This window comes from Sturnus vulgaris, chromosome Z, assembly GCF_052056855.1.
Source record: "Sturnus vulgaris isolate bStuVul1 chromosome Z, bStuVul1.hap1, whole genome shotgun sequence".
In the NCBI taxonomy this organism is placed as follows: Eukaryota; Metazoa; Chordata; class Aves; order Passeriformes; family Sturnidae; genus Sturnus; species Sturnus vulgaris.
In genome coordinates, this window is record NC_142283.1 from 67,479,057 (window position 1) to 67,502,483 (window position 23,427).

A 23,427-nucleotide genomic window follows, 5' to 3' on the forward strand; every position below is an offset into this window, starting at 1 on the left:
CTCAAGATACTAACAGCTAAAATCCAGGACCCACACTAAAGGGAAAGCTGTAGATTTCAAATACATTTGAGAGATATCTCTCTGTGGTTCTGCACGTGACAGCTTAAAACTGTATGCATGTCCATAACACAATCTTTGGAGCAAGTTTCATCATGTTTCTACTACCATGTCTAAAGATTTCTCTTACTACGTAACTAAATTGCCAACCATTCATTTTATTCTGAGTTCACTTTTTCTTTAGAATGACTAAGCATTTAACTCGAGCACAAAATCAGAAATTTAGCACAAGTGCTGAGTATCAAGACAGCTATTTCCTAGTGATACTCAGATGGTCATATGAATTAATACTTCATTGTGACAGGTCAACACAGACCTGCGGATCTGCTAAAAAACATGCTCACATGATACTGAATTAGCACAGCAGGCTTTTAAGAGTAAATATACGAAAGACTTTAAGGTATTCTAGCCATTTATTTGCCAGTGTACAGTATACATTAAAAAAGAAAAAAGAAAAAAGAAAGAAGGCCCAAATAAAATATGTATATCGTGCTTGCTAGGCAAATACCTGACTAAAATCAAGGCATAGCATAGCTCATACTTCATGGAGTCACAATGAGATTCAGGCACATATTTGATGTGTGGTTTAATGGTTTACAACTCTTTTGGTCTGTTTAGTAGAAAACGAACCAACTGAAGCAGAACTTCATCATTAAAGCCTTTCACATTACCGTCTTCCACAACATCGTACAGTGGCTTACTGTCTGTACCCCAACAGATATTCTTTCGAGGGTTGTTTTTAATAGTTTCTGCAGTTAGTGCTAAAGTATTTAGCTGGTAACAAAAGAAAGCAAAATATTTTCCATCAGTCACTACTGCCTGCGATACAAAAGGACGGGTCACATCCGCTTCACTCCAGAATCCTACAAAATAAACAAATACAACAGGACTTGAGATTTCTATCAGCACACATACTCAAACCCTAGCCCCGAAATATAGAATAACTCTGGAAATTGCAGCAGCTAACTAGTAGGGAAAAAGTCCTCTCTGCTTCAACAAAACAAGCATTTTTCATACAGATTAACCAAAACACAATCACCAGTGAAGGTTATGTCCAAAATCAGGGATACAGTGGCATACTGCATTTTGTACAGTCGCCTATCAACAGCTGATAAAAATCACTCACTTATCAGCCAAGTGAGTTTTACAAAACAATTAAGGTACTAATGCATCCGCCTGCAAAAGGAGCTGAGGGAAAATGTCTTTCTACTATTTCACGCCTCTCAAAATGCAGTGAACAAAAGCATGCACATGTGTGCACAAACATAACTGACTATAGCAACCAGCCAGACACCAAGAATACTAAAGCATTAATACTTTCTGACTTAAACAAACCCCACTGAGCACTAACAGTATGTTAAAAATATTTACATATTTATGCATGTACACTAAGTATCTTTAAGAACATTACTATTATGTGACACAATGCTAGAAACTGTTACAGACGAAAAAAAGTCATAGACTTGAACAATGCTGCCCTTACAACTAATGATGTGTTCACAGCTGGGACCAACTCTGAAGACATGATTTATTGACTTCAATATTTTACATCCACAAGGGAAGCTTTCTAATACACAATTATATGAAAAATTTGATGCAGAGCCAGCAATATACACTATAGTCAAAGAATTTTCTTACATATTGTTTCTCAAAGTACAAGCCATCGGGTGTCTTACAGTGACACTAAACAAAAATTGTATTTACGAGAATAAGTGCAAGACTAATCTGGTCTAACCATCCAAGTCTTATGGAATTTTTTTAGACAAATGTAGGCATAAAATCCCGATGTAAGGCTGCTGATATTTTTCTTTCGTTCCTAGTATTTTCATGGAATTGAAATTACTGAAACAAAGGCTAAGCAACATAGCTGCTCTGGAAGGAAAAAAACCAAAATTGCTTCATGTCTACCACATTTCCCTCTCAAGGTGGAAAGAGTAAGTGAAAGCAACTGAGGTTTTTGCACAGGCTGTTATGAAAAAAATATTTTTCTCTGTAATTAATTTCTCTGTATTGAAGTATTCAAAGTCTTAACTAACTAGCTCTTATAAATTCAATTACACCTGTAAAGACTTAATTAAAAGATGGTCTTCAGAAAAAAAAAAAAACCACGAAAAAAATTAGGTGGGGAGAAAAGGTTAAAGAACTTTACAGCAGGCATTTACAACCAGGAAAAGTTTGAGAAGCTGACTATCTCACCTTGATACATTGCTTGTGCTGCTGTCCAGGCAAAGAGACTTGCAATTCCATTCGATCGATACACAACTTCAATCTGATCCTCAAGACGCTCTCTGATAAACCTCTCCCGCTTCAGTTTGTCAGGAAGGAGATGAAACTGGGTATGTCCGTAACAGCAGGGATCTGCCACCTTTGATCCTATGTTCCCCAAAACAAAATTATCAGTCAGAGAGAGAACACTCTTTATTATGCATACAAATACATACATCTTCACCATCAGACTCTAAAGCAGGAACCTCTACTGCAGATCTGTGAGGAGTTGCCTACTTCCAAAAGGCATGAGATCACATGCTAAAATGAGAATTTCCCTAGAGATGTATCAAAATTCAAAGTTTTGTGTCAATTATCTATTCAACTGAATTCTTCAAGCAAATTTGGACACAGTACCACTTGCACAGGAGAATGCTACTCCCCACTGCCTAACTGACACGAAATCTCAATAGAGATCTAGACGCTACATACATTTAGAGTATAGTTAAAGATAAAAATACACAGCTTTTTTCTGCTGATGGGAGAAGAATGAGTTGGCATTAGTTTTGGAGTTCGTTTTCATTTAGTAGGTTTGTTGGGGTTTTTTTACAAAAAAAAAAAGTACTGAATATTTCACCGTTAAAAACTCTTACCTATAAACACCTTATTTTCATATTGTTTTTTGAACAATGGCAGCTTGGATGGCTTGTGATCAATAACAGGAACATCTCCCAGATCTGACTCCAGGGGTACAACCTTGAAGACAACAGAAGAAAGAAAAGCCATGATGTAAAGCAAATTTCTGACATCGGGTCCAATGTAATACACCACTTCCTGGTGAGACAACAGAAAGTGCAAGTCCTGCTTACATACATCATACCGACAACCTTAACTTAAATTCATTTTTCTTGCAAGAGAAATTCTCATCTTGTGCTGAGTGCTAGAATAGTCATCTTGCATTAATTTTTCCACAACACAAAAAATGTGAAAATAAGGCTGAAAAAGCTGTCACTTGTCACCATCTTCTAGCTTCCATAGAAAAACGGTAAAAACATTTTTAGCAGCAGCCAATAAACTAACTTGAACCTGCAGACTAAGTTTACAGATTTGGTTTACTGCACTACACAACATCTTAAATTGTCTAGACGATTCTTCCAAAATGACAAGGTTTGTAGCATCTGACAATATTAACCCAGGCAAATTGTAACTGAGTCAGCCATAGAAGTACTGTGTTTACAGTACACACAATGGTTTTCTGTTTGTGGTGGAAACCGGAAAACAGAGACCCTCACTAGCTCCACGATTACCACTGCATAAGCCTTCAAGAAAAACATTACAATCCTGAAACAAAACACGCTTCCACCGAACTCAAGCATTCAAGAAAACAACTACCCAGCATTAACAACAAGCAGGAATGCTCATGTTTAGATTGTATGTGTTTTTACTTATTTTATTTTTTAACTCCACTCCTATTATTCTCCTCCAGTGAGAATGTTCCACAGCACAGTTCTCATTCTTGCTTCCATTCCCAAGCAGAGAATGTTAAAAATTCAATTTAATTAAATATAACAACATGCAATTTAAAGTACAAACACGACAAAAAGCACAGAAAACCATCTCAATACTATCAAAGCCATTAACAGAAAGTAGTAAGGACATTAAGACTAAAAATATACCCAGATGTGCCACATACTGATTAACTAGGTCCTCCACAGACTACCTCTGCAGGGTTTCAGTGGCTGTAAGGAACAAAAGTGAGAATGCACAGTATTAACTTGCTGTTGAAAACATCCACACCTCGGGAAGCTGCTTCGGTACACGGATCTGGAGGTGTGGATTATCATCTATTTGGAATCGCACAGGATCAACTCTACCCTTTCGATGTCCATGAACAACAACTTCCACACCATGATGCCAGTAATAGTTTACTTCAGGGTTTAGATCTGAAACAGAACAAAGAACACAAAAAACCAGTGATTCGCCTCTTGCATTTAAAACCCTCCCAATACTTCTGTAGCTGAAGTGAAATACAAAACCCGAAATCCACGTAGAAGAATGGAAACAAATTACTAGTGATAGTCTGAGCAAGTGCGATACACCGGCGACACTCGTGCCGGCTGACACACTGGCCCTAGCGCCCAAAGGCTCCCACGTCCCTTTCCCTCCCAGCCCCGTTCCGTACCGAGGGAGGAAGCAGCCAACAGTGGGTTGCGACCGGACAGGGAAGCGGCGAGAGTGGAAACGAGCTGAGTCAGGAAAGGCCCGGGAGTGTGATCCTGGTCGCGATAGAGGAACGGCCGCTTCTTGTTTTGGTAGAAGCTCTCCTGAAGAAGAGCGTCGCAAGCGAGAGAGCGCAGCTCGCCTATATCCAGATACGGCACCGCTCCTACCGCAGGCTCCGGGGTTTCCGCGGCGCCCGGCGCCTCCGCAGTTCCCGGCGCCTCCGCAGTTCCCGGCGCCTCCACTCCCGGCTCCGGGGCTCTGCCGGCCTCGGGGGTCGCTCCCGCCGCTGCTACCGGGGCCTTCGCGGCCGCAGCTCTCGGGGGCATCCCGGGCACTAAGACGGTTTTTGTGAAGCTGCGGTACCAGCGGTCGGCGTTCAGGGCGAAGGTCTGCGGGTACACCGTGTACTTGGGCCGCTGCAGCTTGCCGTACAGTCGCAGCTTCTCCTCCACCGTGGCCGCCGCGTGTACCCGCTGGTTGAAGCGCTGCAGGCGTCGCGACTTGGCCGCTTTGCTCTTGGCCGTGATGGACGCCACCACGGGTGGGTAGAGAGGGCTGTCGGGCGGCGAGGGAGTGCCGGACACCGTCTCCGAGAACCAGCGCCGGCCGGGCGCCAGCAGCTGCCGCACCCTCAGCGACGCCATCTCACGGAACTGAGAAACGGCAGCAGAGGGGTGTCGGGAAACCGCGGCAGCTGATTGGCCTCTGGGGTTCACGTGATAAGCCCGCGTTCCGGTCCGCAGGCGCATTCTCCTGCAGCGGGGGCTGCCGGGCAGGAAGCGGCGGGGCCTTGGGAGTCATGTGACTGGAGGTCGCCAAGCGCCCCTGCGGCGCGGGTCGGGTGAAATTCTGCGCATGCACAATAGCAGTAGTATAGCTACTGTCGCGCGAGAACTACAGCTCCCAAGATCCTCAGCGAGAGGCGGCCCGGAAGTACCGGGCCTGGTGGCAGAGGCGGCGCTCCGCACTAGGCGGAGCCCGGTGTGGCTCTGGGAGGCACAGAACCGACTGGGCCGGAAGAGACCTCTGAGGTCATCGCATCCAGCATGTGGCCGAGCGCCATCACCTCAATAGACCGTGGCACTGAGTGCCACGCCGTCTTTCCGTAAACACGTCCAGGGACGGTAACTCCGCCACCTCCCGGGGCAGCCCATTCCAGTATCTAATCACCCTTTCCGTGAAGAAATTACTCAGAATGTCCAAGCTGAACCTCATCTGGCGCGGTGGGAGGTTCTGTCCTCTCGTCCCGTTCCTCGCTGAAAAGTCTCGACCGGGCGTTTGCCTGCTTCCTCTGGGGAAGAGGGCCCAGCTTGGAGCCAGCTGTGCTTAGGCCCGGGTGTCCAGGAGCCCTATCCAACGTGGGCGGGCGCCTCAGCCTCCGCTGCCCTGCTGCTGTGCGGGTACCCGCAGCCCTGAGCTAAACTGAAATTACTCCTTGTCAGAGGCACCGCAGCCTGCACCGTCTGGATTTAATAAAGGAATTAAACTCTGCTAAAATATGGTCTGTTACGGCCTTTGTTTGTGAAATGAAGTGAGCTAAAAGTGGCATACTGACACCGCAAGAATGCCACAGTAACTGCGTGTTTATCTTAGAGATGCTTGGAAACGTTGAGGGTATTTCTCTTCAGTGGACAGATGAAGTTCAATATTTATTCTTAAAATTTTTCTTCTGTCATTACTTTTTAGAAGTTGATTATTTTCAGTAGTCATGGGAGATTAGTTGTTTTTTCCTGTATTTCCATGAAGTATGACTGAGTGGGAGTGGAAAATATGCGTGGGCTTGGGACAGGAGACACATTACATACATCCTAGTTAATCAGCTTTCTTTCCTCAGCTGTGTAGCATTCTGCTGGACTAATGATTGTTGCTGAAGTGGTAGAACCTTTGGAATATAGAGGAATTTTTGGAGTAAATGGCAGAGATGTAAACCCAGAGATTGGGTTGAGATTTTCAAAAAATATAGACTATAAAACTATAGTCTTTAGAAATTAAGAGGAATGTTAAACTGCTGTTAATTAAGCTGTTAGTTAAGCTAAACTGTTCTTGAGTTTACGATTCACAAGGTATGTTATAAAAGACAGATTTAAATGTTAAGTTGCAACAAAGTTTGGTATCAAGTGTTTAAAATTCGATTGTTTTAATTTTGAATCCAGACACTTTTCACCAGATGGTTGAAGGAATAAGGCCATAAATCAGATGAGAGACCATTTAGGAAGCAACCACTTCCTTCTCCTCACCCACACACTGCAGTTTCCAAGTGCATCCAAAAACCTGTTTTCCTCTTGATTGATAAAGGACACTGGCCAGATGTGTTCATGGAAAAGATACTGAATCTCTTTCCTTGTGATCATAGCCAGCCATATCAAACTTATACAAGTTGTTAGGAAAAATCGCCGTGTACTGTTCTTAGGCACTTTGTTGGTGTGTCTTGTCTTTCATGTTTCCTTTGCTGATTAGAAATGTTCTTCTCATTTCATCCTTAAATGTATTCATGGTCAGTTTATACCTGCTTGTCACTATGCCAACCTTATCTTTTAGTTTAATTAGCTTTTTGTTCTCTTCAGTGTTAGCCTTCTAAAATATTGATGGATACCAGTCCTATCACCTCTCAGACCTTATTGACAGAGACTGAACAAGCTCATCTCACATAGGCAGATTTCCATTTCCCTGATCATCTTAACAGCCCTTTCCTGCGTTTCCTCCAGTTTTGCATTTGTCTCAGGGATACGTGACCATACTGAACCCATTTATTCATACGAGGGACTGTATTATCCATGCCAGGATTACTAACATTTTACCATTGTTAAAAACGTTTTTCAACATATTGTCAAATGAGAATTTCCTGCTTTGCAGCCATATGATACTGTGAGCAACTTTGCATGGGATATTTTAAACCCTCAAGAAGTTCAATACAGAAACTGAATATAAGGGAAGTAAGTGAATGTTTAAAGAACAATTTTTATCTTCTCTACTTCATTCAAGGGCTGATACCGACTGTAACATTAGATAAGAGATGTCAAGAACCAGTGCTACTCATTAAGCTCTGCTTAATATCCCTCAACTACTGATGTTTTCATCACAGTTAAATTTTATATGTTTGGCATATATTCTGGTATCACTCATCTTGAGGTAGGAGCAGCAAGGGCTTGGATAAAGTGTCCCAATAGACAGTCTAGTTAAAGGTACTCACTTTGCTGCCAGCTCTGTCATAAGCTTTTGATAGAAGTGTATTATGAAGCCATGGGTCTCATAGATTGAAGAAGCAAACTGTCAGTTCAAAAAGGATCTATTTTCCTTCTTTACCGAGAAAACCTGCAATATTAAAATTATCCTAAATCTACAAACCCAGAGCTTTTAGTGGTTAAATGGATGCTTAAAAAGAGCCTGGATTAGGAAGCTTACCCTGTGTGAAATATTCAGAACAAATGCTAAAGTGAATGTCACAGCCTTAAATCTCTAAAATTGAAACTAGAAAAAAAAAGCTGTATCTCACTTCCCACGGGAAGGTTATTGAGGAGTGTCAGTTTGAAGTCCTGGAAGTAGTGCAGTTCATCTTACTGAAACTAGTCCATAGGAAGAGATGGAATACATATTCTGTTTCTGAAAGTTAGAAATGAGACAGTGTACACTAAATGTTGTAACTCAGAAATGAGATTGCATAGACATGAATTACTGGCAGGCTCAGTATCTCCTTTATGTAAGTACAGAAGCTGCTTAAGTGCAGACACTTCCTCAGCAATCTTCACCAGAAGACACAACCCAAATGGGATCATAGGGATTGCATAGTGGAGAGACAGTGTCGTATCCATACTTAGAGTATCTCTCTGTGGCTGACTTAATGCCTAAAGAGAGAATGTTAGATTCTTCATGCCTGCTTCAGATGAAGTTTCGATGTTTAGAAATGGTTTTTTTGTTCTCTTTACTGCCTTTTTCAGCTTAGGTAACATCAGTACCCCATGTAAAACTCTACATACTGCAGTAGACACAGTCTTAAGTATTGAGATGTTAACTACTTTATGACTTATGCCTCTAGGTTATTTTAAAACAGATTAGATGTTACAACAACAGCTGCCAGATGATAACGTAAAGCAACTCATAGCAGAGATACATGCAGTAGGAAGAAAGTCGCTATAATTTTCAATAATACCTGTGGGTAAAAGCATATTTCTTACATGATTTCCAAATATTTTTGTAGGAATATAAAATGCATTTCACAGAATGAAGTCTTACATTATTCATCTTTCAAAATCAAAGTACTTCTAGAACTGCACAGCACTCCAAACAGCATCAATTAGAATTAGGTTTGCATTATGTTTCAAGTGCTATTTTAATGTAGTTCCTCAGACAAATTCCTTGTGGGCTAAAGTTGTCTGTGTCCACCTATAGATCAAAGATCACACCACACACCCACCACCACCCACCACCAGCCCTCATCCCCATTTAAAGTGAAATCAAAGCACCTTTGTTACAGGACTATGGAAAGAGGAGGGGGGAGAGGGAGGAAGTGGGGGGTGGGGAGGGGGAAAGATATGTTTCTGGCCCAAACTTCATTTTAATTAGGAAAAAGTTAAAAGAAATAACTTCAAAGTTGGTCCACTTTCTAGTTCTCATGTGAAAGCCTAGAGTCCTAAAGAATTTAACGAAAGCCCCTTGTTTCAAAGCAAGGAGCCTTCCAACTGGGAATTCAAAAGGTGCACAGGCACTTTCTGCCTACTGTGGCTTTATAGCAGGGCAGTTCAGAATGGTGATGACATTTAAGACCACTCTGGCTTCATACTGCTGTGTAGATAAAAGCTTATCTTCAAGACATGCTTTGACAAGGCTTAGTTTCACTGCCTTGATGCCCATTAACTTAAAAAACCCCAGCAGTCCTTTGGGAAAATTAGAATTCTTTGTCAGTTTTATATAGCATTTCATGCTATTGTTGCAGTTACGAAAGAATACCTCACATATTCCCCATGCATTTTGGGGAAGATCTATCTAGTGGGCATTCCACGTGGGCTGTTTCAGGTCCTTGCATATAATTTTCCCAAGGTCTATATTTTATGTGCAGAAAAATCCACCTAATTGTAACCTCTACTCTGTCAGATAACTTAAAGCTAGATGAAAAATATTGTGAGATCAGTTGGAAAGAGTTTCTGAAGGAAAAAAGTTGATTGACTGGAGGAAATACTATGCTGTCATTTTGAAAGGTGTAGAGCTGTTTAGATGCTGATGTGATAGCTAAGTGACAATTGAATATTTGCAGTAAGAGCACTCATCATTTGCACAGTTACAATATCCAGCTGGTGAAAAACATACGCTTTTATGAGAAACTTGTGGAGCCTGCTATAGTGTTCAAGAGATCATGCAAAGAGAAGACTGTTGAGTGGATTTGGCTCAGTATGATAACAAAGAACTGGATGTAGAACACAAGTGTTGCAAAATAAAACTAATGTATAGAAATATTAATACCGTATGGTACTACCGAGGTGGTCAGTGTTCGTTTGTTTGTGAAAGCTGTCATGAAGATGGAATTTAAAGAACTAGGGGAAATGGTGTCAAAGGCTTTACTGTCCAGGCAGACAATATCCAGTCTTACCCTCATAAACTCAGCTGGTCACCCTGTCTCAGAGGGAGATCAAGCTGGTCAAGCAGGATCTGCCTTTCATAAACCCATCTGTCTGGGCCTGATCCCCCAGTTGTCCTTTATACACCACGTGAAATCACATCAGGATTTGTCCTTAACCTTGCCTGGCACTGGGGGCAGACTAACCAGCCCGTTATTCTCCAGATCTTCCTGCCCTTCTTTTGGGGGGGTGTCACATTTGTTAACCAGGAGTCATCTGGGACCTCCCAGATTAACCAGGACTGGTGGTAAATCATGGAAAGGGCAGACTCTTTTGCCAGCTCTATAAATATCCTCAGGTGGATCCCTCCCGACATGATCCACTTGTCTAGGTAGCACAGCACGTTGCTGACAAGTTCCTCTTGGATTATGGGAGATTTATCCAGCTCCACATACCTGTCTACCAGTTCAGGGGGTGAGGTATGCGGATGATGACTGGTCTTTCTGATGGAGGCAAAAAAAGGAGTGAAGTACCTCAGCCTTTTCCTCATCCTTCGTGACAGTGTTACCATCTGCATCCAAAAAACAAACAAACAAAAAAAAAGAATGGAGACTCTCCTCAGCCTTCTTTTTGTTATTGATTTATTTGTTAAAACATTTTTGTTGTCTTTTGCTGCGCTGGCCAGATGGAGCTCTAGCTGGGCTTTCACCTTTGTAATTGTCTTTCTGCTTGACCTCATGACATCCTGGTACTCTTCCTAAGTTGCCTGCCCCTTCTTCCAAAGGTTATAAACTGTCTTTTTTTTTTTTTTTCCTCAGTCCCTGCAAAAGCTTCCTGTTCTGTCAGGCCAGTCTTTTTTCGTGCGGTCAGCTAAGAGCTGGAGAGCATCTCACTGATACCTGTCACATTAGAATAAGAGGTTAAATGTATTGTAGTAAAGCATCTGGCACAGGAGAGTGTACCTCCATCAACGAACCTGTTCTATCTCCAAAACCAACAGCTCGTTGGGAATGTCCTCTGAACATGCCCAGCAGCCAGCTCAAGCAGTCCAGATCATGGGCTGCTCTGGCAGGTCAATAATTCATATATTTGAGCAAACAAACCTTGATGCTGCTCAACCTTCTGTGATAGATAATACATTTTTTTTTTCTACATACCTTTATCTCTTGTCCTTCATTGTCCAAATTTCTAAGACACATTTCTAGCAATTTTTTCAATGACTGAGCAGATTAGACTTTATTAAGGTCTTTTTTCTAGTAGTTGTTATAATATTATGTATTTTACATAATTTCAACTGTTGCAGTTAGACCTCTAGACTATAATTAACCAGGCAGATAGCAGAAAGCACCTAAAGAGTGATTTGTTGCATCCTATCCTAAGAATTTCTTTTTTAAGGTGAGGATTGAGTCACCCCATCGATCACTCCCTAAGTCCCTACTGAAATAGAGCCTATCATGGCATTCTGAGACAAGTAATTCTTGAACTTGTCATGAATTTAGAAACAAAATTGTAAGTAGTTATCGCTGTATTTGCAATGTTTTACAATACAGCTTTATTTGCAGATCGCTGAATCACTCCTTTATGACAACTTTTGTTTTCCAGTATAACAACAAAAGGGGAAATTATGTTTGAAATTTTCAGATGTGGACACTGTTTGATAAAAAACTGACGCTGCATAAAGTGTTAAAGCTTTCAGAAGGAGAGTTAATTAAGTCTGTTAGTAATATTACATCGCTGTACTACTGACGGCCTGTGTCAGGATGTAATGTGAAGGGCTGTGAGAAGAGCAGCACCACTAGATGTCACCATGCTTCCACCAAAAATTCGTCAGCGACTAGCCTGATGTGATTTACAAGTACCACTGGTTCCTCCAACACCACACTGAGATGAAGTCTTAAATTCATGTTTTGCCTGCTCTGTTTCTTTGTAATCCAATCAAAATCTATGTGGCATCATTTATTTCTGGCAGTACTGTGTTTAGATAGTCCTAAAATCCTAATTCTGAGGTGAAAACAGTGAAAACACGATTTTGGGGTTGAGATTTGCTCAGATTCATGAATCTAAGAGGAAACCCTGTTGGATAAGTTCACCCGATAGTGCTGCTGCAGCTCAACCCAATTCGCAGTGGATTTGGATCCTATTTCCATCTCTTTTACTGATGTATTGTGTGACTTTGGCAAGCCATTTCACCCTAGCTTTTCTGATTGCAGTTTTACTATAAACCCTAGTTTCCTCAGCACAGGAACTAAGCCTCTTAATGTTGTTTGTTGGATCATCTTTATCTTAATTCAGTGTTGGGTATTGCACAAAGAGTCTGGAAAAAAAAAGTATTAAAGTCCAGCTGAGAAAAATACTGGAGGGAGATACTCATTCCGTAATACAGCCTTACATAGTACCCTGATACTCAGCAGTGACTGAAACTTCCCTAGAGGCAGGGCTGGGCTTAGAGGACTTGTTTGATGTACCTAGTATGTGATATCTGAAGTCCTGCTCTTTTTCATCTTGCTCAATGAGTAACATCACCTTGCATTCAGGTTTAAGTTTTTTATATCCTATCTGATACAGATAGGAGCTGAATAGAGTTTATATCCTGGATAGGCCAGCCATCTTTCATCTCTTCTGGTCTGGGTTGAGGTTTCCTACTTATTTTTTTCATCACTATCTTTCATAGAAATACAATTAAGTGGAACTTTATAAAAATGTCTAATTGACAGGATCTTTCTTTTCTCATGGATAGATCTTAAGGTCAAAATATTTGTGGGATATATTTGTGCTCATCTCTAATATGACAATGGAGCAATTGCAGTCTTCCCTGCATTCAAAATTTTTCTTATTTTACTCCATTAAGTGTTTTTGTGCTTCAAAGACAAAAACCCAATAATTACCAGACAATATCCAGAATAGACAAGACTATAGCTAAGGCTAAATTAAGTATGTATACTCCAACCACAGAACCATGTAAATGTATTCAACGTGCATCCCATAAACATTTACTTTCCCATTGGCAGTCTCTCCTCACTCATGCAGCAGTTCTGTCCTTGAGCTGAGCTCCTGTACTGTCAGGTATGAGCAGGTAAGATCCCACACGTGAAAGCTACTTTAACTTTCTGATGGGAATACCATATTTTTGATTTGAGGGAAATAAGGGTTTTTTGAGTCAAATGTCCTGTCCCATTACCACTGCAGTATGAATTACTAGAAAAACAAAAAGTGATTGATGAGCAAAAGTACAAAGGTTACTATAAAAAGACCATAAACTGTCAACCCTAATATGGATAGTGATTATATTTAATTACACATTTAAATGTTGAACAGCTTGACTGAGACATGCTCGTGTCTATCAGTATATGTTACCAATGAAGGGCTGTGCCAAACACTTTTCTTCATCCTGTCAGCACACTAGGTGACAACACAAAGTAGTAGTCTGTGCTGTTCCCCAGAGGCTGCTCAGTTTGGAATGAAGCACAGGATGGTAGACAGTTCACAGACTGCCGAAAAAAACTGCAGTGAACCTACATAAGATTTCACATACTTCAGTTTAAAATTGGCATAATGTAAATAAAATCACAACCTATAATGCGTAATTTTCTTGCAAACAGACAGATTTCATGTTACATAATCTCAAATGAACAAAGCAATCATTTTATATTCCAGTATTAGATATGACATGTATTTGTAAAACCCTAAAAGGGATACTTTCAAAATAGAGTAACTCCATAGTTTTTTGTGATAAAGTTCATGAATATATCTGCATGACGTTTTAGATGAGGATAAAAGATTCAAAATAATGTTTTATAAGATTTCTGTCAAGAAATTTTAAGCTTTAAAAGTGCTTTTAAAACGATCGTATAAGATGTTCAGTGGGCAGCCCTAGGGCTAACCATAGAAACATCAACAAATGCTATTTTGTGCAGTTTTAAAGTTTACATATGATGTAATTTATGTAGTCATTTAAAGGAGAGTTCGGGTAAAGTAAATCTCATCAATTTATTCATATCTACACCTAAGCAGATATTTAGGTTAGCAGATTCCCATGCAATCCAAGGATATCTAGTAAACAGAGTCAGTGGAGTCCAGAAGGCAATTTCTCTCTCTGTGGCATGGACACCAACATTTATTCTGTTGAGTAAGCTCTCAGCTATTCTCTGAAATGGGAAATTATGCATCCAGCCACCCTAGCAGACACACATGGTAGACATCAGAATTGAATCCATCCCTGATCACTTAGACAGGGAGTACCATTTCTGCAGCTGGCATATTGGGGTTGGACAAAGGCTGGCTGAAGGTGTTTTAGTGGTGTGAGCAAATCTCAAGCATTACTGTGACATGAATGAGGCCTTTCTGCCAAGAGAATAAGGCCTGAGTTTGCTTTCTGGAGAGAACACCCTGGTCCTCTAAGTAACCTCTGTATGCCTCTGCCCCACTCATAAGCAGCTGGCTTACTCTGGGGTTGTGATTTATGTAAAGGAAGAAGATGGGTCATTGTTGCTGCAGCAGTTGTGCAGCTTCAGGAAATTGCCTTTATAGTGCTGAGTTACAGCCCAAACTTACAGGTAGCAGTGAAACGTCTGCATTTTCATCCAGAATATTCTGAATTAGATTTGGGAATCATTCCAGTTTCTGAAAAGACTGTTTTCATTAATCAGATATTAACTAATAGAAAGCATTTAGATAAAATAGGTTTCAGCTATCAAAACTGAAGGGAGAATTAAAAAATTTTGAGACATTTGAGTCACTCACAACACACTGTTTTTACAGTTCTCCATAAGTATATGAGACAGAAACTTCCTGTAAACATTTAGTTTCTGTCAAAAAACCCCCAACTTTCATACCAGTCCAGAATGAGAATGTTTCAACAAATTGTATTTTCATGTTGGAAAATATACCTCATTTCCCATAAATTTAGAATCTTTATTAGAATTACATCTGACAGTATTTTGCTCTCTGATATACTTCCTTATGCCTGTACTGTCCCTTTTGTCTAGCATTTTGCACTTCCCCTGAATATTTTTTCCAATTTCTTTCTTCTCAAATGTTAAAGTAAACACTGAGTCTGATTTGCTTTTTTCACTCTCATGTTTCTTTCATAAAAGTAAGTCACATTTAAAATCTTGCTGCTGTCACACATGGCCTGTTATATATCAACAAATTTTATTTTTGTTTGATTCCAAAAGAAGTAGAGTCAGCAGTTGGAACCAGACAATGTCCTTCATTTTTCTGTTTTTTATTTGACAGCATGGTGTACAGGGTAGAATATTTTTAGCATTTATTGCTCTTGTATTTCTCTTTCACACTAAAATATCTCCATTTCAAATTAACAGTTTGGTTTAGGACTTTAAGCTAAAAAATTAATATTTTTCTGTGATTACTTCGGCTCTACTCTTGTTTTACTTTCTATCCTTCAAAAAAGTCCATCTCTGTTCTCCAAGATATATATTCTTTGCAATTTCCTGAAAATGCGTTTGAAAACTTGACTTCCTTCTGTTTACTTTTTGAGTGTCCAAGTCCCATTCAAGCAGAGGCAAGTATAGCTGTACTCAGGGTGGGCTACAAGCCTGGTCTTTCTTACTACTACGAGCATATGTAGGCTTGTCCTTGGCTGTAGATGTCTTTTTTTCAGCTCAAAGTCAAAAGTGTTAAAAAACCAGTGCCTGGACTCACTTCTTACAGCTGGGAGGGCTGAGTAATGGTAGAACATATGCACTAAGATTTACAACATCAAAGGCATTTTATGTCATAGATCCACAGAATCATTCGTGTTGGAAAAGACTTCTAAGATCAGCAAATCCAACTCAAAACCCAGCACTGCCAAGTCCACCTCTAAACCATGTCCCCAAGTGCCACACCTAAACAACTATTATATAGCTCCAGTGATTCCACCACGTGCCTGGGGTGCCTGTTCCACTGCTTGGCAATGCTTTCAGTAGAAACATTTTTCATAATATCCAATCTAAACCTCTCCCAGTGCCACTTGAGGGTGTTTTCTCTTGTCCTTTGCCTGGTTACCTGGGAGAACGGGCTCACCCCCACCTGGATACAGCCTCTTTTCAAACTTTCTCACTTCAGAGAGTGGTAAGGTATCCCCTGAGCCTCCAGGGTAAAATGAATGTTACCCAACTTTGCAAACAACGCTAGTCCATTTCTTAGCTACCACAGCATTTTAACAAGACTCTTCTGCCTGTGCAGCTAACTCTCTCTTCCTTTTCATTGCCTTTTCATCTATCTGAAGGAAGCCATATGAGGTGGAGCTGCATGGCACATGGGGTGTGCTCTCTGAGCAGCAGTCTAGTGCCACATCATCACCTGCCATGCTTGGTGCATAGATTCAGAGTCCTTCTGTCCCTGAGTCCTGAGCTAGTATGGTTTTCTGTGGGCCTCAACATTTGAGGAATTCAAGTATTTATAATTTGTGTTAGTGTGCACATGCTTAGTTAGGCAGAACCTTAGATAATGGAGGCAGTTTACAGAATCAGCGTCTAATTCTGGCAGAGAACTTTGTTTTGGCAGTGTAAGTTCTTCCTCCCAAAGAGCTATATAAAGTCCCCCTGTAGGCCCAGATTCTAAAGCATTGGGGCCGATATCATCCCTGGAATTACACTGTTAAGCTTCCAAAAACACTTCTGCAAAGAAAACAGACTGTAAGCCAAACAGATGATTTTGATTAATAAGAATATGTTCCTAAAAGTAAAATAAAGTAATAGAGACTTAAAAAGGGCTACAGTCCTCTTAACTACTAAAACAAAATGTGAAATAAAGACACTTTCAAAGATAACACTGACAAAAGGTTACAAATTACCTAACAGGTTTTTCAAAAGAAAGTATCCCAAACAAAGGAATGTTGAGGGACTGTGCCCATACTGTGTTTTGCCTTCACCATCTACATTCTGGAAACATCTTTGGATGTTGCATTGCATGAGACAGCCAAATCACCCCTAATTTAGAAGTAAACATGAGATTAAACAAGCTTTCTGTAAAAGCCTGTTAAAAGAATAACCTTAATTTCTTCTGTTCTCATCTCCTTTTGTTATTCCTACTTCACTTTCTCAGCACCTTCCAGATGTGCATGCATATGTGTCTGTGTGTGCATTATTATGAGCACTGCCATTTGTGAGGCACTAGTTTTTATGAATAAAGGAGTCAGAGTTCGCCAGCCCACCATCTCCTTCTCTGTAATAAAATCAGTTTAAAAAACATGGCACTTCAAAAACATCTAAATTAGGATTGTGTTTATATGGTCTTTCAGATTTTGAGTTGTTTTGCAGGGAGAATGGGAACAGAGTTCCATTTATTTGCAAGTATTTAAATCTTACATTTCACTGAAAACTTGCAGAAGGCTCAAAGAACTGAAGGGCAATTAAAAAAAGACATAAAAATAACAAGAATAATGAGAAAATCACAGGCTTTCACAATTCTTTCTCCTTAATTTCTTCCCTTGCTCCAGGATATTTTCCTTTTTTGATTAGGTTGTTTTTCCTTGTGTTTACCTCAGAGATGTACACAATCACATCAGTGCTGCCATGCCATATGTCTTCTTGCTGCTGCCAGTCCCCTGACACAGCCCCAAACATGAACTTTCACAGTTTGCAGATAACAGCCTCTTTTCTCCTTTCCTCTCCTTCTTCCCATTATTCTTAAGTTCTATGGGAAAATGAAAAAGCCTTTAGTGCTTCATTTTTTTTTTTCATTTTACATTCTAATAACAGCTTATCAATTAAGCCTCTAGGGAAACTGTCAAGTTTCCAATTTTTTTTTTTTATTATTCTTATATGGTGGTAGTTTTGAGATATCTGTTATTTAAAAGTCGGTTCAAGAGAGCCATGGACATGATCAGGGAATTGACATATAAGTTCACAAAGTGAGGGACCAAGAAAATTGAGCTTCCATATGAATGTGTGGGTGAGGAATCACAATTTGGGACTAGCATGACCCAATTTGGGACTAGCACGACCCAGTTTGGCATCTTTTACAAGCTGGAGTACCACTACACTGATAAATGTGGAGACATCTTCTGTCACTGACCCCAAAACTGGATGTATTGGAGACAGCTGCACAGGCTGACATAAGCCAGGCTGTGTTCAAATACAGTCTGGCAGTGTCAGTCTGACACTGCACCTGGACTAACGTTCTTGTCCAATGGATTACTACCTTGGATGCCTCAGCACACTGACATCTGGACCCCATCTGGATCGCCCATTTTCACAGGAGTCTAGGCTTGCCACAGCTGTGTGGCCAGAGAACTCAAATCTCTGCTAGGTAAGACCTAGTTTCCCTTTAAACTGAGGTCCCAATGCATTTGATCAGAAATATAGGTGTGGGGAGAAAGAAGAGTGGACAAGATATTTTTGCACTTGGAGGAGTCAAGAAAAGGCGTACAGGGCAGCAGGAAAAAGGAAGAAACAAACAAAGAGCAATACATGATGGCCTCGGTAACAGACAGGGAATTGTCTGCACGCTTCTGATTCTCCTCATTGTCACTGAGAAAAGAACAAGCATAATATTTGAAATTAAGGCAAGCCCTTGATTGTCAAATAGAAAATTAACCCTGACTTCTGCACACACACATACACAAAAGCTGCAGCTTATGTTTAATTTATTGGGTTTTGGTTTGTATTTTTTTTTTTTTTTTTTGGTTTCCAAGGGAACTGAACATATAGAGATTGAAAGCACATGTTGCTAAATTGATGCCCTGGAGAAATCCCAAGTGGCTTAATGTCATGCAGCCTAATTTAATTTGCATTAATAGTACAGTTTGCCAAAAAATATTGCTGGTAGTGTGAGGTTTGGTGTGTGTGTGCTACTGCACAAAGTAAAGGAACATTGTATCAATATTTTAGTATACTGTGCCTGCTGACTTTCAAAATATCAAGAGCCAGATTTCCAGAATTATTTTTGTGCCTAAATCCCAGTGGCACTTAGAGACAAAGTGTATCTCCATATGGGGAGGTGTCTGTGTTTTGAATTGTGTTAGAGAAGTGTAACAGACAAATTTTAAGTTTGTTAAAATTGACTCATCCTGGGTATGCTGCAGATTGAAGTTGTGTTTCCTATACTTCCAATGGTTTAAAATACAAAATTTTTGCTCACTCTAAAACCAGAATGAAGTAAGAGTTTCCATTCCACACACAGCATGGTAACAACAACATAGCCACCAAAGGTTAGAGATTAATGGGAAAGCCATCTGTTAAAATCAGGATCAAATTAGGAGGAAAGCTGTTAGAGCATACTCATTATGCTTTGATGGTGACAGGGGAATCTCTAGCCTTGGTGACACACAAAAGTATCTGCACAGCTCAGAGGCTTTGAGATTCACAACAGCAACTTGCAGGAGTAAAAGAACGTTGGGAGATCTGGTGACTTCATATGAAGAGTATGAGGACCAGAGTAAATATATAATTCAAACAAATAGGAAAAAGCCAAGCAACAAATAGTATGGAATTAGTGATATCCATCAGGTAAAACAGAAAATCATACGGGCACTTATACTCAGGGAAAGACCAGGAAAAGGAAAGCCTGTTGCCTTGCAGAGGGTCAGATTTCTCAATGAGAGTTAGATAAAGGAGACCATAACCTTTAGTACTTTTTGCACTAGTTTTCACTGACAAATAATGTTTTCACAATTAATGGCATCAACAGAGAAAATTTCTTAACTTTAAATGGGAATAGACCATCTAAAATACTCTCACGTTATCAGGAACTGTTAAATTTCATTTGTCATTATCAAAGAGCCACCAAACACAACTTGCCAGCCATTAGCAATCATCTGTTAAAAAAAAAAATAAGTGAGTGTATGAAGAGAGGAGGAAACTTGGTACTAGTCTTCAGGAGTTGGGGAAGTAGAATTTCTGCTTCAATTAAATTAGTAGAAAATACTAAAATTAAGCAAATAAAAAAGCTATTCATGGTCATCTGCAAAGGAAACAGAGAAAAGACTAACAATCTATATGGATTTATCATGGGTAAAAACTTGGAATATGACTCAAAAGAAAGTAGATGTCATACACTTGGACTTCATCTTGATCTCTTTAGAATCACCATGATGATGATATATGCAAAACAGTGCTATTCAATAGCAAGTCCAAAGCTCTGTGTATAAACTGCAATAATCCATTACCTGAATAGAGGATGGGAAACAACAGACTAGGAAGCATAAAAAGGGTTGAATAGAGAGGGATTAACACATTAACAGTCAACAGCAGCAGGCTGCTAAGAGAATTGTAAAGTCTGTAATGTTAATGAATGGAGGTGTAGCTTATAAGACATCTCACATAACCCTTAGGATTCATTATGGTTACAGAACAGTGTGCAGTTTCTAAACTCCAGTATTAGCATATTTTTGAGTAATGCAGGAATAGATTGTCTGTGGTGATGGTGGAGTTTCTGCCAGTCCGTAGAGGGCAGACAGGCTGCTGTCATTCTGTCATGAATGCCTATTCCCATATATCATGCTGAGAGGTGCAGAGGGAAGGGAGCTGTAAAGACCCATTCATGGGTCATAAATGTGTTTGGAAAAAGGACCATTAGTATTACAAAGCAGAAAAGAGAGAGAGAGAGAGAGAGAGAGAGAGAGAGAGAGAGAGAGGGAGAAATTGACCTGTGAAATTTAATATATTGCCATATGAAAGCCAGATACTGTGTGCTGCACTAACCAGTCTTTGCCAGTTTATGCCCAGCCTGTTGCTGATTTTGTGTAGGCTACTACTGCAGATTCTACTCAGGTGTTAATAAATCTTGTATTCACTGAGATAGGTTTCCTCATGCAGAAGTCTGTGCTAGGGAAGGAAAGAAAACAGCCTCCCCTGCTGTGGTCATGCCCAAGTAGTGTACACTGTGGTTACTACATGCAAGGGGAGGTGGTAGCAATTTATGCTCCTCTATTACCATCTTCAGGCACACATTGCAAGAAATTATTTCCCCCTTACATTAAACAAGCATGTCTGTGGTTATGAAATATTTCTTTGCAGCTCCAATCTTAAATATTAAAGGTTCTTTTGTATTCCTTTCCAGCTTAATGTTTTTCTTGGGAATGAGTTCGTTGTCATGCTATTACTGGGGAGATACATGCTGTCTCCTGTGCAGTTGCAGGACATACCAAATGGTTGCAGGACATGCCAAAATGGATCAAAGGCACAGGCACAAGGTTTTGATCACTTGAAAATAGAATGGAAATGTATCATCCTCTGTTCTTTCAAAGCAGATTACAAGTAATTATGGCATGTGGCACATGCATTGGAATTTTGCTGGCACAGGTCTCCATGAAAGCTCCATTAAAAAGCAATTCAGAAAAAGAATTCAGACTCCATAGTTTTTAATATATTGGTTCTCAGCTTCTGCTGGGCCTGCTTTATTATATTCTATAAAAAATTTTGAAGGCGTGGCACAAATCAAAGGCCCAGTATATGCCTTGAAAAAAGTTGGAGGCTGAGTTGAATTCAGTTTACTGGGAAGTAGAATAAGATGGGATGTCACAGCTTCAGCTAATTTAGATCACTCAAAGGCGGGCATCTATTAGGAAACAAACAGAACTTATTGTCATCATGCATTAGGTACCTAGTCTGCAGTTCTGACAATTTGGCAGGAAACCTGCTACTAGACCTTGATTTTTCAGATCATACTTGTGGCATTCTGTTCTGAAGTAATTTGTAAAACTTAACGTCCTCCAGAGAAAGACCTAGTGGCGCAGTTTTTGTGGTGTTAATGCATTTTCAGTGTGTAATTGTGCCTCACATCAGTGCATCCAATTCAGTCTTACTATTAATTTATTTATATTATTAATAGTTCCTACAGCTTAGAGTGCCTTAGAATCTAATCTCTTTAGTTCTTGCGAGCTCCTGAGATGTTGGTAGTGTATTTTGTCACTATGCTTAACAGATTCCCTTTATGTTGCCATACTCAGCTCATTAGTTTGACTCTTTGACCCCAGTAGTAAAGATCTCTGATTTCAGCTTCAAAAATGCCTGTTTGTACATCCAGTAATATAAAATCTATTGCATTTCAATTCAGAGGAGAAATATTATCTCCGGGAGCTGTGGCCAAGTTAGGCAACTGGCCCCTGAGACTCCTGTTAACTGGGCACTGAACTTAAACATGTTGTCTTGGCTTTACAGAAAAGTACCTGTCTCCCATGGCTAGTGAGGGAGCTCAGGGAGACTGCTTAATGTAGCTGGCTAAACTGTGTGCCTCAAGTGGGGCAGTATGAGTCCCTCCAGCTTTCTAATTGAGAAGGCCTGAAGCTGGAGGAAGGGACCCATTCATTTTTTTCCCGTAAATTTCCACATACATCTTTTTGGCATTGTAAATAGTTAAGGCTGTTTCCCTTCTGTAAGTCACTGGCAGACTCAGAGAGTCAGACACTTAAATGAGCTGTCTTTTGATTCATCCCATGCTGATTTAGACCCACACTATTCCTTTCCTCTTCTCTTCTCTTGCCATTGTCTTTGAATCCAAAGTTTTTTCTCCTCTGCCAGAACATATTCATATGAGGAGCACAAAGCATTGCTCTTATTAGAATTATTAACTTCCATTTCAGGAACTTAGCGAAAACATTCCTTCTACCCCCTCACTATCCTCTCTATCCAAATAATTTCCATGGCATGATTTTTCCAAGTTTTATAAGATTCAGTCTCTCTTAGAAGTTTGATGGAAAGGACAGGGTTGGGTTTTTTTTGATAATGTGCTGTGAGCTAGAAGTCAGAAAGATTGTATTAATAGTCCATTTTATAAAGGTTAAAATAACATATGACAAAACTTGGGCTAATGCTTATACCCAAGAGAAATTATCAAGGAGAAGATTTTTTGTGGTTTGATCTGGTTTAACCTTCTTTACCTAAACTTCCCTGATCAAATTTGCTGACAGTATTTTCTGCTATATAAAGATAGGCCATACTCATTTTTTTCCTTCCTGCAATTTGTTCATGTGTCACCTTTCTGCATTACAGCCTCCCTGAAAAAGAATACTGTACATTTTTTATGTTGCAAAGCATTTTGCATGTTGTAGCTCACTTAGAAATAACAAATAATACTAAGGACAGTATGCAAGCTGATATAAATGAGCAAAACTACTCATAAATATTCCACATGAATGACTATGCTTAGATTTACCGCATACTCTAAAAATGAGAGAGAAAAACAAAGTAATGTGGTGCAAAAATATTTCAGGCATTTCTGTGTTTTGTAAAAGAACTTAGAGAGGTCAGCTCTGTCTCAGGACCACGGCATGCAGGTGGCAGATGGGTTAGTCCTTTCTGTGTTTTAGCATAGGATTTTTGTCCAACATTTTTTCTATATCTTAAAAGTTTTTTTGACCTTGCTCTGTAATAATTACTTTTATTGCTGACTGGTGTCTTTTCTATTTTCTATGATCTCAAAAGAAATTCCTCTTGAGTTCCTTGCAGGC

At 40.0% G+C, this 23,427-nt stretch overlaps 1 protein-coding gene across 1 annotated transcript; it reads right to left on the reverse strand.

Moving 5' to 3' along the window:
• Nucleotides 1–451: 451 nt before the first annotated feature.
• On the reverse strand, nucleotides 452–5,187 carry MRPS30 (mitochondrial ribosomal protein S30). Its single transcript, XM_014884289.2, has 5 exons — nucleotides 4,445–5,187; nucleotides 4,060–4,205; nucleotides 2,916–3,018; nucleotides 2,254–2,430; nucleotides 452–920 (listed from the first exon to the last, which is right to left on the reverse strand). Exons 1-5 carry the CDS (start codon nucleotides 5,127–5,129, stop codon nucleotides 652–654), a joined length of 1,380 nt encoding a protein of 459 aa, XP_014739775.1. The 5' UTR covers nucleotides 5,130–5,187; the 3' UTR covers nucleotides 452–651.
• Between the last annotated feature and the right edge of the window lie 18,240 nt (nucleotides 5,188–23,427).